The following is a 17,118-nucleotide window of genomic DNA, read 5'->3' on the forward strand; positions in this document are numbered from 1 at the left end:
GTTAATAGACCTCTCTGCATTGAATCATATCTGTTCTTAACCTCTGTCTCTCTTCCACAGCATGTCTTTATCCTGTCTTTCTTCTCTCACCCTAACTAGTGGCGACAGATGGCCGCCCCTCCCTGAGCCTGGTTCTGCCGGAGGTTTCTTCCTGTTAAAAGGGAGTTTTTCCTTCCCACTGTCGCCAAAGTGCTTGCTCATAGGGGGTCATATGATTGTTGGGTTTTTCTCTGTACCTATGAAGCGCTTTGAGGGGACTTTTGTTGTGATTTGGTGCTATATAAATAAAATTGAATTGAATTGAATTGAATTAGATGGAGAGTTCTCTTCATACACTAAGTTTAATTATGGAGTTCCAGTGGAGTTCAGTGCTAGGACCAATTCTGTTTACATTATACATGCTTCCCTTAGGCAGTATCATCAGAAGGCATAGCGTACATTTTCACTGCTATGCAGATGATTTATTACTTCAAGATGTCCTAAAAACTCTCAACTCTGGATAGTCAGATAAGATATACCAGAACACCAATGTGCATTTTTAAAGGAACAGAAAGTGAAAGTCTACAACAAAGAGAGCACACAGTCATGGATAATATCTTCAACATTATTACCTGAGCAGGTGAGTTTCAGGATGTAGTCAAGCTGATCTGATATTGCACAATCCCTATTGGACAGAGGAGTTTTGGACACAATACAGGAAGACCTGATCAACCACACAAATTTGTATGAGGACTGTGCCGCTTCCATAGAAACAGCTGAGCCACAGTCCAGTTGTTCACACACAACAGCTGCTGCCTTCAGGGTCCAGGAATCATCAGAGTACCCCATTGGTCTCCATTCTCTAAGATGTTTTAACTCCAGTGTACCTGCACAGCGACTGGGTCCTCCTACCAGCCTGACATCATCAGACTCTGAACAGAAAGCAGAGAGTCATCAATAAACAAATAAAGTGAGTTTGAGCCAGATCAAAGCTGCAGCTCCTCTTCTACCTGAGCAGGTGAGTCCAACAGCTTTGCCAGGTGAGCAGCTGTTTCTAGCTGAGCCTGAGCTTCTACAGTCCAGGAGAGCAGACTCATGGCCTCCACACTGGAACTCTTTGCTCGACACTGAAGCCTCCACTTCTCCATAGAGCTCCCCCTGGAGGACCAAAGGAGGCCCACAGCCAAACTCCCTGCAGACCACCTCTGCATCCTTCTGGTCAAAGTCAGCTTCACACACTGAGGACCAGCTCTGGTTAGACTTCACCTCCAGTCTGCCTGAACACAGACTGGAACCATTCAGCAGCCTGACAGAGTCTGGAGACATCAGAGAAGATCAAACAGAGAGATCAGAGACAGCAGACACACAAGAAAAAGATGGCAGCAAACAACTATTCACTGATTCAACCTCAGCACAACTCCAAGATGACACTGGAAACATGTTAGCATCACAGTTAGATTTCATAATAAAAAAAAAAGCTGTAGTTGCAGCCCCAGCCTACTGGTTCCCTTTGTGGATGTGTAGTATTGTCCCTTTTTCTTGTGGAACCAGTAAAATCGGTGCAGCTGATGGAGGGACATGACATGGCCAGAGAGACAAATTTGTTGACATATTATATTTTACGTTTCTTTATTTTCCTTTTGATGATGATAGTGTATTATCCATCTATTTAAGCGCTCATTTGATGGTTTTATTCACAAATCTCCTTCCTGTTTTCATCTTCCCTCAACATTTGTTCTGTGAAACCAGTACCCCAAAAGACACGGTCAGATAGAAAGCAGCAAGATACACAGAGCTTTTTTTCTTTTTTAATAAAGCAGCAAACTATTTCTCCAGGCTAATTGATGGTCTTCTAAATTTGTAATACACAATTTCCTCTCTAGCTTATGAGTTATCTGCTTTAAGGTCTGCATTTGAGGGTTTATACCTGGAAGTCAAGTGCAACCCCAATTCCCAATGAAGTTGGGACATTGTGTAAAATGTAAATAAATGCATCAACACTACATATGAGCGGGCGGAGGGAGGTTTTGGAGTCTTCTCACACCCCCGTTCTCTGTGACCTGCTGGAGCGGGGGGGCCGGGAGGAGGAGTTGGCCGTCCGACTGGAGTGTGGGGCCTGCGGAGTCGGGGCGGTCTGCTTCTTCCCACCGCAGGGAAAAAGGGTAACACCACCTGGGTCTGGGTGCAGTTCCCCCCTCCAGGGGCAAAGGTACCTAGACCCGGTTCTTAGAGTACGCTTGGGGAGTGTGATCGTGTGTACAGCGTCTCTTTATGTCTGTCTCCACGTTGGGTGAGTGTTGAGTAATTGCATATGAGAGCATGAGGGTGGGAATGGATGTTTGTGTCTGTGTGTGCCTGTATGTCTGTGTCTATATGTCAGGTTGGGTATCAGACGCCACCTCTCTGGGGACATCTCAGGCCCTCCAAGGTTTGGAGGCCTATCTCCCCCTACCACCACTTCCCCTGCCAGTGGCGGACTCCCTCAGACATCGGTGCGTTGGTGGTTCTTTGTGTCCGGGGGTGGGCGCCCAGGTACACACCGGCTCACTCCTTGGTGGCTGCTTATCGGGGCCTGGAGCCTGGGGCTTCCTCGGGCCACTTTGGGGGTGGGGTGCCCTTGGCCTCTCGGCCTGGGGCTCGGTCATTCTGGCGCAGCTGGCTGCCGGCGGAGCTCACGGGTACGTCACTGCAACCCCCCCTGGCTTCTGCTCCGCGGCTGCTGGGTGAGCCCTCATCTGGGACTCTCCTCAGCTCTTTCTGGGACAGTGGCGCGGCTGCCCCTCTGTTGGTCTTCCTTGGTCTCTTGTGTTCTGGGGGCCTCTGGATGTCTGGAGTCTTGATCTCCTCCATACCTGCTTCATGCCCTGGAGGACGGGTCTGTGGCTCCCCACACCCTCTAGCAGATCATTACATGAAGGAACCTTTTAAAAACAAGCGCGTCCATGCTCACAGGTGTACACACGGGTGATCACACCCACAAACGACACCCTTTTTGGCTCCTACCTCAAAGCACACTGTGCGCTGTCGATCTTACGTGCTGCACAGTAATGTTTAATATTTAGTATTTACTATTATATTCCCATATATCATTGTGATGTTGTTTATTGTATTGCTCTCGTTTCCTTCTGCTTGTTTTCTTTTTTCTTTTTCAACAGGTGATCCAGGTGATTGATATATGCATTTTTTTGTGTCTGCTTACTTAGTTGGTTTTTGTTTTTTTGCCCTTTATCCCTGTCCCTTTTCTCCGCTGTTCCCCCCCCCCGCTTCCTTTCTCCCTTTTCTTTTCCTCATTCAAGTCTGTCTGAAAATAAAATAAATAAATAAAATAAACAATAAAAGGTGAATCAAATAGACCATTACGGCAAGGCTGGGATGGTCAATTTGGTAAAGTAAATCTGTTGGGTATCTTTCCTCGCCTTTAGACAATAATTCTGATGGCAAAAGAACCAAACGGGACAGGCAAAAAAAAAAAAAATGTAAATAAAAACAGAATACAGTGGTCCTTTCCAACGTATATTCAATTGAATACACTAGAAAGACAAGATATCTGTCTTCAAACTAACAAACTTTATTATTGTTTTGTGTTATTTTGAATTTGATGCCTGCAACCTGTTCCAAAAAAGCTGGGACAGGGGCAGCAAAAGACTGAGAAAGTTGAGGAATGTTCAAAAAACACCTGTTTTAAATATTCCACAGGTGAACAGCTTAATTGTCATGGTATAAAAGGAGCATCCCCAATAGTCTGAGATGTTCACAAGCAAGTATGGGGTGAGGTTCACCATTTTGTGAACAACTGATTGGACAAATTCAGCAGTTTAAGAACAATGTTTCTCAACGAACAATTGCAAAGAATCTAGGGATTTCATGATCAACTGTCCATAATATAATCAAAAGATCCAGAGAATGTGAAGAAATCTCTGCACGCAAGATGCAAAGCCGAATACCAACACTGGATGCCCGTGACCTTTGATCCCTTAGGTGCATTAAAAACCGACATCACTCTGTAAAGGATATTACCACATGGGCTAAGGAATACTTCAGAAAACCATTGTCAGTTAACCTAGTTCATCGCTACATCTACAGTGCAAGTGCAAGTTAAAACTCTACCATGCAAAGCAAAAGCCATATATCAACAACACCCAGAAACACTGCCAGCTTCTCTGGGCCTGAACCCATCCGAGATGGACTGATGCAATATAAATGTGTGCTGTGGTCTGACAAGTCCACATTTCCAATTGTTTTTGGAACTGATAGATGTCGTGGCCTCTGAACCAAAGAGTAAATGGGTCACCCGAATTGTTATCAACGCAAGTTTAAAAGCCAGCATCTGAGATGGTATTGGGGGTGTGTTAGTGCCCATGGCATGGGTAACTTGCACATCTGTGAAGGCACCATTAATGCTGTAAGGCAGCAGTCCCCAACCTTTTTTGCACCACGGACCGGTTTATGCCCGACAATATTTTCATGGACCGGCCTTTAAGGTGTCGGGGATAAATACAACAAAATAAAACTAGTACCGGTACCGAAAAAAAGAAAATTTATTCATAACACACGTGAAAAGATCAAGGAAAACCGAGTAAACGATAAAAACGATAACAAAACAACGCTCAAAACCGATAAAAACCCTGAAAACTATACATTTCACACCTGAGCCTCACTCTCGCGGCCCGGTACCAAACGACTCACGGACCGGTACTGGTCTGAGGCCCGGGGGTTGGGGACCGCTGCTGTAAGGTACATACAGGTTTGGGAGCAACATATGCTGCCATCCAAGCAATATATTTTTCACGGACCTGCCTTCTTATTTCAGCAGGACAATGTGAAGCCACGTTCTGCATGTGTTACAACAGTGTGGCTTTGTAGCAAAAGAGTGCAGGTACTAGAGTGGCCTGACTGCAGTCCAGACCTGTCTCCCATTTAAAATGTGTGTCACATTATGAAGCTTCTGTCCTGTGCCACATCATCAATAAACACTAGTGTTCCACTGCCACTGGCAGCTATGGATGCCCGAGCCATCACACTGCCTTTGCTGTGTTTTACAGATGATGTAGTATGCTTTGGATCATGTTCCATGCCTTCTCCCTTCTTTTTTCTCGCTGTCATTCTGATAGAGGTTGATCTTGGTTTTATCTGTTAAAAGTATGTTTTTCCATGTTTTTCTATTCTTGAGGCATATTAGTGGCTTGCACATTGCAGTTAACCCTCTGGATTTAATTTCATGCAATCTTCCCTTTATTGAAGACTTATATATCCATACGCCTAACTCCTGGAGAGTGTTGTTCCCATAGTTGGCTATCGTGAAGGCAGGGCTTTAGACTAACTTTTTGCCACAGCGCAGGGGACCTTTATCGCGGCATATAATGTGTGTTTTAATTGTGTGTTTCAGTTCGAAACATATTAGCGGCAGTCACAAATGCAGTATTGCCGGCCATGATCTTTCCACACTCACAACAGTAAATGCAGTGCATCTTATTGTCAGATTTACTGTATCTTAGCCAGGGAAACTGGTCAAGCCACTTTCTTCAATTTGTATACACTTTTAAATTAATTCCCCCCTGGGCTTTAGCTTGGAGTCTATCATTTTTTGGCTTTTTATAGCATATAACTGCCTTAAAAATATTCTGCAGTGAATCAAAAACTGAAGAACACATTGAATCAACATATGATCATTACCCAATGCTACTGAAGTGAAGCAGAGGAAAGTTAGAGGTTTTGCTAAGTGTTTTGCAATTTTGGCAAAAAAAAACAAAAAAAACAAAAAAAAAACCAGTGGCCGACAGCACTGTCCATGACTTGTGCGTAATCATTGACTGTAGAAAACATGGACGATGCGACAGCGCCCCAAAAATGAAGCCAAAACATCTCTATCGACCCCTGGTGTCTGGCTGCAGTATAGGTCATAAACCCTGCCTCCTCCATGTTAGTGGATGGAACTGGGGTCAGACTAAAATAAATAAATTCTCCTTAGATAATTTTTTTCCAAAGATTCTTTCTTTTGTTATCAATAGTTCTCCTCATGCTGATTGATGTCCAAGGGTCATCATGTCCAAGGCATCTCCATTCCCATAAGTTTGATTATAATTCCTACCGCGGTGATGTTAAATTGGGGTGAAACGTCATCATAACAGCTTTGACTGGCAGCTGCAGTCACGGAGAAACTTGCGTATATCTGTTCGGGAATAGCAGATAGAGCGTAGGCTCTGAGAGGAGGGCCAGCGTTTACGCTACGAAAACACGACCGAGTGTTTTAACCTGACAGCCTGAGGTGTCAAACTTTACTGGACATAAAAGACGGACTTTCTCATCACTTTCCGGAGTTCAAGTTTTGCAACACGGACCCTCCGTTTGCATCTCACCCGAGACGCCACCTCAGGTAAATTTACAACAGTGATTATTATGACTGTTTACATTCCCCCACAAGCTGACACTGACCGAGCACTCAGGGAACTGTACAGCGCGATCAGCAGTGAGGAAACCGCACACCCAGAGGCGACGTTTATCACGACCGGGGACTTTAACCCTTTAAGACCTACCATAGAACCAAGTTCGCCAGAGCTTATATTATATTTTTACATGCTGTGGAGCCATTTTTGGGAGCATTTCAAGTTGCTATACATCAATACAACCATTATAGCCCAAACTTTAATAATATGTCTGCATTAGGTGCATAGTAATTACATAAATTGCAAAAAAGTGCAATAAACTACAAAAAAATTGAAAATCGTTTTTGTTTTTTTAACATATATTTCTAGTTAGAGAAATTTAAGAGGCTTATCCCTCAAAACTGTAAATACAAAAAAGTTACACAAACTAGTTTCCCACCACAGGAAATTTATTTTGAGTGTCTTCATAGTTTTATTTTTGAAATACACCAATTTTTATATACTGCAGGAAAAACGAAAATAAATATTATAGTGCAAATTTGCAAAATAACAGCATATGCATCAAAATAAACTATTTCCAGCAGTGCAATATGAGTCTTAAGCATCCCAGAAACGACACAGAAAGTCATAAAGTCAAACATAACTTTTTAAAACACATAACAAGTAAAACACAAGCTCATAAGGCCCCGATCGTAAAAAACTACATTTCCGCAAAATGACGTCACTTCCGGTTTCGGGCAGGTCATGCGGTCATGTGATAGTTCGCGCTGATGGACGTAGGAAGTGTTACAAACAGCTGATGGATCGGCGAAGCGTGTTTCTGGAATATCATGTTTTTGTTGCTGCAAGTGATTTTTATGCAGTTTTTGCAAAGCTATATGTGGAAGGAAACTGTGACCTAGGACAAGCTGATGGCATAAGATGTAAGTACAACTCCTCCAGTTTCATATGCAAAAAAAATTATTGCGCTAGCTTACTTGGTTGCAGAGCTACCGGGATTTAAAAATAGTTACGCAAAACAGAGCGTGCCCGCTCCGATCGGCTGTAAAGGGTTAATAAGGGAAACCTGAAGAAAGTTTCACCAAAACTCCACCAACACATCCATTTCAACACTCGTGGAGACAGGCTACTTGACCACTGCTACACCTCTTTCCGGGATGCGTACAAAGCCCTTCCCCGTGCTCCATTCGGGCAATCAGATCACCGCTCCATCCTGCTCCTGCCCGCCTACAGGCAGAAGCTGAAACAGGAAGCTCCAACCCTGAGGGCGGTGCACAGTTGGTCGGAGTCTACGCTGCGGGACTGTTTTGATCACGCGGACTGGGGAATGTTTCACGTGGCTGCTAATGACATTGATGAGTACACAGACTCAGTCTGTAGATTCATCAGGAAATGCGTGGAAGATGTCGTCCCAACCAGAACAATGGCGGCGACGTGGAAACAGCTCAGGGGGCCGACCGTGCGCATGGCAACGGCGGCGACTCAGGCGAAGGAGATCTTGGGGACGAGCCGGCCGTGCAAAGTGTGGACGAGGAAGTGGCAAGTCAACTGCAGGACCAGACGAGGCTGGACCAGAGGGCAACATAGCAGCCGCGGAACCAGAGGAAGGCGAGGAGGCTGGACCAGGCGAGGCGGAAGGCGAGGAGGCTGGACCAGGCGAGGCGGAAGGCGTGGATGAAGCTGCTGCAGGCGGCGTGGATGAAGCTGCTGCAGGCGGTGGTGGAGCCGGTGGTGGCTGAACGGTCTCGCCAGAACTGTCAGCAGACATAAAGACGTGCTGGCTGGGTCCTCCTGGACCCCCAGCTGATGATGGTGATGGCTGAACCGGCCCCTCGGGCCCTCCAGCTGACAAGGCCGCTGCAGGCGTGGATGACGGTGATGGCTGAACAGGCCCCTCGGGCCCTCCAGCTGACGAGGCCGCTGCAGGCGTGGATGACGGTGATGGCTGAACGGGCCCCTTGGACCCTCCAGCGGAGACGGGTGGCTGAACGGGCCCCTCGGACCCCCCAGCGGAGATGAAAAAGTGCTGGCCGGGCTCTCCAGAACCCCCAGCAGACACGAGGGAGGGCTGGCCGGGCTCTCCAGAACCCCCAGGGGACAAGGCAGGTGGCGGCGTGGGAACTGCGGAGTGCTGGATGGGCTCATCCAAGCTTCCAGCAGGAGCTGATTTAGAAGTCTGAATGTCCGGCTGTGGGGTGGCGCGCCGGCGGCGCGATTGTCGTTTCTTCCCCGCAGACGGCTCCGACGAGCCGGGCAAAACCACATCCAGCCGGTGAGGCTGGCGCGGCTGCTCCAGGGTGGCTGTTGTTTGTTGCTGCTGGGCCAAGTCCGATATTTCCAGAGCTCGTGCCGCCTCCCGGGCTTCTTTCAAACTGGCCAAACATCCTCTGACCTGTCGGAGATAGGAATTTCCTTCGAGGATTGCTTCAATAGCATTTATCCCCACAATCTTTGCCCTTGTATTAGAAGTGTGGGTTATCCACTCGACTAGGCGTTGGACTCGTATCAGATCGCTCTCCCCAGGTAAGTCTGCTGGGTCCATGTTGTGGTCGCGTCATTCTGTTATGAATCGCTGTGCAGCAGGCAGGAGTTGGACCCAAAATGCAGGCACTCAGGCACGAGGTTTATACACAAAGAACTCAGTTTTATTTGCTAGCAGGGGAAAGTTATACAAACGCAAACTAAGCTCACAGTGAGACACTGGGAGCTCCACACAGCATGAGGGACGATGCGACACTGACTCAGAGAAACACAGGGTTTAAATACACTGGGAAGTAACGAGGGGAATGAGACACAGAAGGAGAGCACAACTGGGGGAAATCAGAATCACTCATGTATATATCTTTCAACGTAGCACTCTTAATTCTTATTCTCATGTATATATCTCATGTATATCTCATGTATATCTCATGTATATCTCATGCACATATCTTTCCACGTAGCACTTTTAATTCTTATCCCTACTTTTATTTTTTTCCATGTCTATTTAAGTGCTATTTATGACAGCATGTTTGCACTGAAGCACCGCAGCAATTTCCTAATGTTGTAAACCTGCTCAACATTTGGCAATAAACCCCATTCTGATTCTGATTCTGATTCTGAACTGACGAGACAAGGAAGTGTAAAGTGAACACACTGAGATCAGACACGGACTTTCAAAATAAAACAGGAAACACAAATACAGACTCAGAGACGCGTGCTTAACACAGAGACCTGACTACACTACAGGGGATACACAGGCAGGGATGACGGAAAACAGAGGGAGCACAGAATAAAGACTGGGAAACCAAAACACAAACTGTCATTCATAATATCAAAAATAAGAGTACAAAAATCTAAAACACTGGGTCACCGACGCAGAACCATGACACATCCAGTAATGCATACACTCTTATATTGTACATATATCTATTACTCTCAGATTTAGCCATTCTTATATTTTGCTTGTTTTATGTTATTGTATTTTTTTGCACACGTCTGTTGCTTGTGAAGCTCGCACACAAGAATTTCACTCGCATGTACTGTACCAGTGTACCTGCACATGTGATGTGACAAAAAAAGTGATTTGATTTGATTTACTTTTATTACAAGTATTATACTTTAAAAACAACAGGCGGCACCCTGCTGCAGCTCCTGTGCAGAGCTGAATATTAAATATGTGCAAACAACAGCATGTTTTCAGTCTCTTGCCACATCTGTAAAGACAGTAACATCTTTTTTAAAAGCTTGTACTTCAGTAACTCCTCATTAATCAGGAACTATGGATTAAAGTACTGTAGCACAGGCACAGGACAGCTGTGATGAAAGAAAGGGAAGAAGTTTCTCCAAACCTCTGGACCCAGGAAACCCAGCTTGATCCTAATGGTCTCCCTCACTAGTTTCTCTCCAGGGTGAATGTAGCTGTTGATATAATATGGACTATTATTAAATGAAAAGAACAAATTAGACTACACTACTGAAACGTTCTGCTGATTTTTTTAAAGTTTCCATGTTACCAGGCTGTAGACGGCTCTGAAGATTTAAACAGTTTTGGATCCATTACACTCACAGTCTTATGTTAAAATCTCAAAGGACAGCATTATATTTTTGATATTAACAGTAACTCTGGGCTGTGGAGTGTACAGCTGATCTCGCCGCTGTCTAAAAATGGATAAAAAAAAACATAAGAAGTGCTGAATCCTTCAATAACACAGACTATTAGAGTATTAGGTGTGTAGCATCGCTAACTAGCTAGCAACAGCTAGCTAGCTAGTGTATGCTAGCGGCTAAGCTAGCAAACAAATTAACAACAGAGTGATTTTAGAACTATAAGATGATAAGCTGTATGTCTTTTTTTATAACAGTGACATGGTGTCACGGCTGGGGGAGGGAGCCGTGTGGTGTGGAGGAAAAGGAGGACCCAAAATGCAGCAAACTGATGATACGAATGACGTTTTATTTACAGGGTGGTAGTGGCAAAAACAGGCAATGAAGCACGAGTAATTACAAACGGAAACCTAAACTGGGAGAAACTAAAGAGCAAACCTGAAATCTTACAAAACGGAGAGCGGAGCAGAGAGACGCAGACCAAGGACCAGGATACCAAGAAACACAGACGAGCCGACAACGAACACAGACCGACACCCACTATATATACACACACACACAAGGTAATTGGGTAATCGCACACAGGAGGGAAGAACAGCTGATCTGAATACACATGATGACTGGAGGACACAAGCTGAACACAATGACAACAGACACAGACTTTCAGAACAAAACAGGAAATCTAGAACCCGAACCGGACACAAGGGGGGAGGACACAGAATAACTAGAACAGAGGGAAATAATCACAAAACACAAAACGCTGGGTCAACGACCCAGGACCATGACAGTACCCCCCCTCCAAGGGCTGGCTCCAGACAGCCCAAAACAAAAACAGACGACCAACCCAGGGCGGGCGGCGGGGGCCCAGGACGGAGGGACCAACACAAGCTCCAGCGAACCGAGAGAATTGTCCAAAACAAAAACACACATGCTGGAGCACGAGAACAAAACACAGTTCAGGAGGCCGGCCCGGAGGCTGACAACTCAGAAGTCCAGGACAGTTCATCTTCTGAGGCCGGCCACGTCGGCGACGTAGATCCATAAGCCGACCGAGCGGAAGGCAGCGGTGGCGGAGTGGAGGCAGTTCAGGGGGCCGACCGTGCACACGGCAGCGGCGGCGACGGGGAAACCGTTCAGGCGGCCGACCGTGCGGACAGCAACGGTGGCGACGAGGAAACCGTTCAGGCGGCCGACCGTGCGGACAGCAATGGCGACGATGACACAAGTCTGGAGGCCGACCGCGCGGAAGGCAGCGGCGGCGTCTAGGAGGTCGTCCATATTGACGATGACGCTCCACCAGCGGCCTGGTAGATGACCGCCGATGTCGAGGCGGCAGTTCGGGACCCGAAGGTGGCGTGGCCGTCGCAGCACCAGACGAGACCGAAGCAGCGGCTGGTCCAGGCGCGGCTGAAGCTGAAGCGGAGGCCGGACCAGGCGCGGCTGAAGCTGAAGCGGAGGCCGGACCAGGCGCGGCTGAAGCTGAAGCGGAGGCCGGACCAGGCGCGGCTGAAGCTGAAGCGGAGGCCGGACCAGACGAGGCTGAAGCTGAAGCAGAGGCCGGACCAGACGAGGCTGAAGCAGAGGCCGGACCAGACGAGGCTGAAGCAGAGGCCGGACCAGGCGAGGCAGATGACGAGGCTGAAGCAGAGGCCGGACCAGGCGAGGCAGATGACGAGGCTGCAGCCGGGCCAGGCGAGGCAGATGACGATGCTGCAGCCGGGCCAGGCGAGGCAGATGACGATGCTGCACCGGGCGAGGATGAAGGCTCGGAGGCTGCAGCTGGCGAGGATGATGAGGCTGCAGCAGGCGACGGCGTGGAAGCCGGAGACTGTAGCGCTGCAGGCGTGGAAGAAGCTGCTGCTGCCCGTGGCGTGGATGAAGCTGCAGCTGGCGAGGATGATGAGGCTGCAGTTGGCAGCTGGACGGGCTCCTCGGGCCCTCCAGCTGACGAGGCAGGAGGCTGGCTAGGTTCTCCTGAACCTCCAGCTGACGAGTCTTGAGGCTGGACAGGCTCCTCGGGCCCCCCAGCTGACGAGTCTTGAGGCTGGACGGGCTCCTCGGGCCATCCAGCTGGCGAGACAGGAGGCTGGACGGGCTCCTCGGGCCCCCCAGCAGGCGAAGCAGGAGGCTGGACGGGCTCCTCGGGCCCCCCAGCGAAAACAGTCTCTGGACCAGTGGGCACCGGGGCCCCTGGAACACACAGGTCAGAACCAGTAGGCGCACGGGCCTCTGGCAGGCACAGTTCAGAACCAGCAGGCGCACGGGCCTCTGGCAGGCACAGTTCAGAACCAGCAGGCACACGGGCCTCTGGCAGGTACGGGTCAGAACCAGCAGGCACACGGGCCTCTGGCAAACACAAGGCAGACTGCAGCTGCACAGAGCATTGACCCAGCTCGGGCAGCGACAGCCGGATACAGTCCTCAGCTGGCTTCTTAATCTCCAGGGGTCCAGAGTCGGCCGGAGGCTGGGACCCAGCCTCTGGGGAGGCCCTGGAGTGTGTCACAGTCTCTGGGCTGGCCAGCTTTTGAGGACTGATTACAATATTATGTGGTGTGTCTCTCTGCTTGACATGAACAGGTGAAAAATAGTTCTTTCCGGGTTGGATGGACTTAACTTGTTGTGCAGGAGGAGTTGGTGACAACGATGGCTGAATAGGTGATAAGCAACTGACACAGGATGCAGGGCTGGTGACTGCTGAACAGGAGGCTGAACTGAGGATAAAGCTAATGATTCTTCTGCTAACTGGGCTACTGACTGGGCCATGGATTGTAACAGGGTTTGTAATAAGTCTGGCTGTGACTGTAATTGAGCTATGGATTGTGAGGCTGAATGTGGCGGAGGTGGCGACTGGGCTTCCGGCCGGGCGGCTAACTGAGCTTCCGGCCGGGCGGCTAACTGAGCTACCTGCTGGGCAGCTGGCTCAACAAACACAGCCCCGGAATAAACAGTCATTCGAGCTGGCGAAACAGACGGAGTGTCTTTTCCACTCACCACAGCCGGCAGTTCCGAAGTCCTACTCTCCGGCTGTGGGGCGACGCGCTGACGGCGCGATCGTCGCTTCCTCCCGGGCGAAACCTCCGGCGGGCCGGGCAAAACCTCCGGCGGGCCGGGCAAAACCTCCGGCGGGCCGGGCAAAATCTTCACCGCCAGGCCGGGCAAAATCTTCACCGCCAGGCTGGGTTGGGAAGCGGTAGCGGCTGGTGGGTGAAGGTGCAGTTCGTTCAGTATGAAGTCCTGTGCGAGCGGGTGAAGAGAGTCCAGCAGCCAGGAGTGAGCAGAGATGAGCTGCTGTAGCCTGGCTTCTACAGCGCGGAGACACTCTTCCCCCTCATGCTCGAGCCATAGGTTAACCAACCTGGAAACAGAGTCAATTAGTTCCTCCCGAAGCTCCTCGGGAGGTGCGGATGCCGCTGGGTCCATGTTTGGTCGGCTCGTACTGTCACGGCTGGGGGAGGGAGCCGTGTGGTGTGGAGGAAAAGGAGGACCCAAAATGCAGCAAACTGATGATACGAATGACGTTTTATTTACAGGGTGGTAGTGGCAAAAACAGGCAATGAAGCACGAGTAATTACAAACGGAAACCTAAACTGGGAGAAACTAAAGAGCAAACCTGAAATCTTACAAAACGGAGAGCGGAGCAGAGAGACGCAGACCAAGGACCAGGATACCAAGAAACACAGACGAGCCGACAACGAACACAGACCGACACCCACTATATATACACACACACACAAGGTAATCGGGTAATCGCACACAGGAGGGAAGAACAGCTGATCTGAATACACATGATGACTGGAGGACACAAGCTGAACACAATGACAACAGACACAGACTTTCAGAACAAAACAGGAAATCTAGAACCCGAACCGGACACAAGGGGGGAGGACACAGAATAACTAGAACAGAGGGAAATAATCACAAAACACAAAACGCTGGGTCAACGACCCAGGACCATGACACATGGTTGTATTGACCTTAATTAAACGAGTCGTCAGTCGCGGTAAACCAGCAAAACAACTCGAGCAGCCGGGCTACAAAAAAAGTGTAGGGGGGCGTGTTTGCGGTCACGTCCAGTGTTGCCGTCTCCTCAGTAAGGAAAATCGCTATTGGCTGTCCTAAAAGTCGCTAGAAGTCGCTAAATGACATCATCGCCAAATTTGCATAATTGGTCATGCTAATCTAATTGTAACCTATGTTGTTGGAGAGAGAAATAACATCGTGGAAGAGACATAAAGTGAGTAAAAAACGTCCTAAATGCATTTAGAGTTTATTTAGAACTACAAATTAAATTTCTTTTAGCAATTGTTTTTTTAATGTCACAATTCCAACCCTGCTCCTTTACCCGGGCTTGGACCAGCAAAAGTGACCCGAAATAGGCACTCTGGTGGAGTTACTTTGTGTGTGTGTGTTTATAAGTAGTTTTAAACCATCCACAAAACAGCATAAAAGTAAAAGAAGAACTGACTGCGTTACAGCACCCGCTGCTTGTTGAGAGTAAAAGCGATACGCGCTTTCACGTCTTTTTAAGCATTTAAGGGGTCTGAAAACTCGCTAAATATAGCGACAAAGTCGCTAAGTTGGCAACACTGGTCACGTCCAGCGGGTGTGTGGGCGAAAGCGTTACACAGTCGCTCCACCTCAAGTCACTACTGCGTAGACTCAGACTCTGGCTCTGTCCATCTTTTCTACAGTCAATGTGTGTAATAAACAAACGAATAATGCAGAAAACAGAGATTTGAGATGGGAAACTGGTCTTGAAGTACACTGAGAGAGAGAGAGAGAGAGAGAGAGGGAGAGCTGTGCATGAAGTGGGATTTTATCGTGGTGAAAGCAAAACGGGAAAAGTAAGAGGGAACTTATGACGATGTTTAGCAAATGTGAAGCGTAGTTTTGATCTTCTTTTGCTGCTGGTTCAGTGAATTTTGGTTGGAGAGAGAGAAAAGCTGCAGTTTCAGAATCTAGAGCAAAAAAAAGACGTAAACACGAAGCATGGACCCGACACATCAGAATCTGTGAGCTGTCAGCTTTCAGCACCGACGGCGTGTCCGTGTTCATGCCGTCGGGTGAGAAAGCTGCCATCTCACTGATGTTGACGTTTACCTGCTCTCATTTGCTGTTTTAGCTGTTTGGTGGTTGTTGAAATAGATTTGTCAGGTTTAACCTGAGATTATAGCATTTCTGGCAAAATACCTTTATATTTAATAGTTGATTCAGGATTTAATAAATCGATATCACCTTATTCAAGCTACTCGCCTCTCTCTATCCGCCTCCACTTTCAAACGTACACACGAGTAGGACTACAGGTCCCGCCCTCACTATCTCTAATTGGGTTTGACCACCCAAATAGAATGGGCGTAATGTGTGTCTGTTGTTGACCACACGGAGACTGTCAGAGTTGCAAAGTCTTTTTGTTTATGTTTTTACTTCAATGGCTGGTTGCACCGGTGCAACCTAGGAATTTTTTTTGTCGCACCATTGAGAAATTAGATTGCATGTCCGGGGTTTCGCTTCCTCATGGAAGAGAAACCCCGGACATCCAGGTTTCTCTTCCATGGACATCCAGGTTTTTTGCGTTGCTGAGTTCACCAGTGCTTTCTTTCTTTCTTAGGATGACGCTTGAGGTCCACATAGGCAGAGTGGGCGATGCAGCCCACGAAATGGTCCGTCAGGCAGTATCCCATGCTGGATACTGGTCATAACTGAAGGGATGAACCTCAGGGGTGGGCGGAGCAATGCAGGTAGAGCAGGACCCTTGGACAGAGGGTATTTTAATAACATAACAAAGGAATTTCTCGACACTTTCACATGTGATATATTTTAAATTAAAGCACGCAAGATAGACAGCGCACAATGTGCTTTGAGGCAGCAGCCAAGAAAGCTGTAGTCCGCGTCTGTGAATACCCGTGTGTACACCTGTGTGCATACCTGTGTGGATCAGCATGCTTGTATTCCAAAGGTTTCTCCATGTAACGATCTGCTAGGGAGTGTGGGGAGCCACAGCCCCATCCTCCAGGGTATGAAGCAGGTATGGAGGAGATCAAAACTCCAGACATCCAGAGGCCCCCAGAACACAAGAGACCAAGGAAGACCAACAGAGGGGCAGCCGCGCCACTGTCCCAGTAAGAGCTGAGGAGAGTCCCAGACGAGGGCTCACTCAGCAGCCACCGTGCAGAAGCCAGGGGGGGTTGCAGTGACGTGCCCGTGAGCTCCGCCGGCAGCCAGCTGTGCCTGAGTGACCGAGCCCCAGGCCGAGAGGCCGGGGGCACCCCACCTCCGAAGTGGCCCGAGCGAGCCCCAGGCTCCAGGCCCCGATAAGCGGCCGCCAAGGAGTGAGCCGGTGTGTACCTGGACGCCCATCCCCAGACACAAAGAACCACCAACGCACCTGAGGGAGTCCGCCACTGGCAGGGGAAGTGGTGGTGGGTGGAGATAGGCCTCCAAACCTTGGAGGGCCTGAGATGTCCCCAGAGAGGTGGCGTCTGAAACCCAACCTGACATATAGACACAGACATACAGGCACACACAGATACAAACATCCATTCCCACCCTCATGCTCTCATATGCACTTACTCCACACTCAACCAACGTGGAGACAGACATAAAGAGACGCTGTACACACAATCACACTCCCCAAGCGTACTCTACGAACCGGGTCTAGGTACCCTTGCCC

The 17,118-nt window shown here is 48.6% G+C and overlaps 2 protein-coding genes across 3 annotated transcripts in view; both read right to left on the reverse strand.

Annotated features, from left to right (window-relative positions):
* LOC146628512 (scavenger receptor cysteine-rich type 1 protein M130-like) overlaps positions 1–17,118 on the reverse strand; it is a 68,804-nt gene that overhangs the window by 16,176 nt on the left and 35,510 nt on the right. For both annotated transcript variants that reach the window (XM_085359576.1, XM_085359575.1), the window contains 2 exons: positions 990–1,295; positions 612–911 (listed from right to left, as the gene is read on the reverse strand). In XM_085359576.1, coding sequence (XP_085215702.1) covers positions 612–911; positions 990–1,295 — 606 coding nt within the window. The remainder of the gene's footprint in view (positions 1–611; positions 912–989; positions 1,296–17,118) is intronic.
* LOC146628514 (uncharacterized) lies at positions 10,996–14,177 on the reverse strand. The gene is made up of 5 exons (XM_085359586.1): positions 13,440–14,177; positions 12,754–13,095; positions 12,541–12,675; positions 12,039–12,459; positions 10,996–11,954 (listed from the first exon to the last, which is right to left on the reverse strand). Exons 1-5 carry the CDS (start codon positions 13,866–13,868, stop codon positions 11,173–11,175), a joined length of 2,109 nt encoding a protein of 702 aa, XP_085215712.1. The 5' UTR covers positions 13,869–14,177; the 3' UTR covers positions 10,996–11,172.

This window comes from Diplotaxodon limnothrissa, linkage group LG7 (assembly GCF_057381915.1).
Source record: "Diplotaxodon limnothrissa isolate DT_005_m linkage group LG7, D_limnothrissa_male_GT1.1, whole genome shotgun sequence".
NCBI lineage: Eukaryota > Metazoa > Chordata > Actinopteri > Cichliformes > Cichlidae > Diplotaxodon > Diplotaxodon limnothrissa.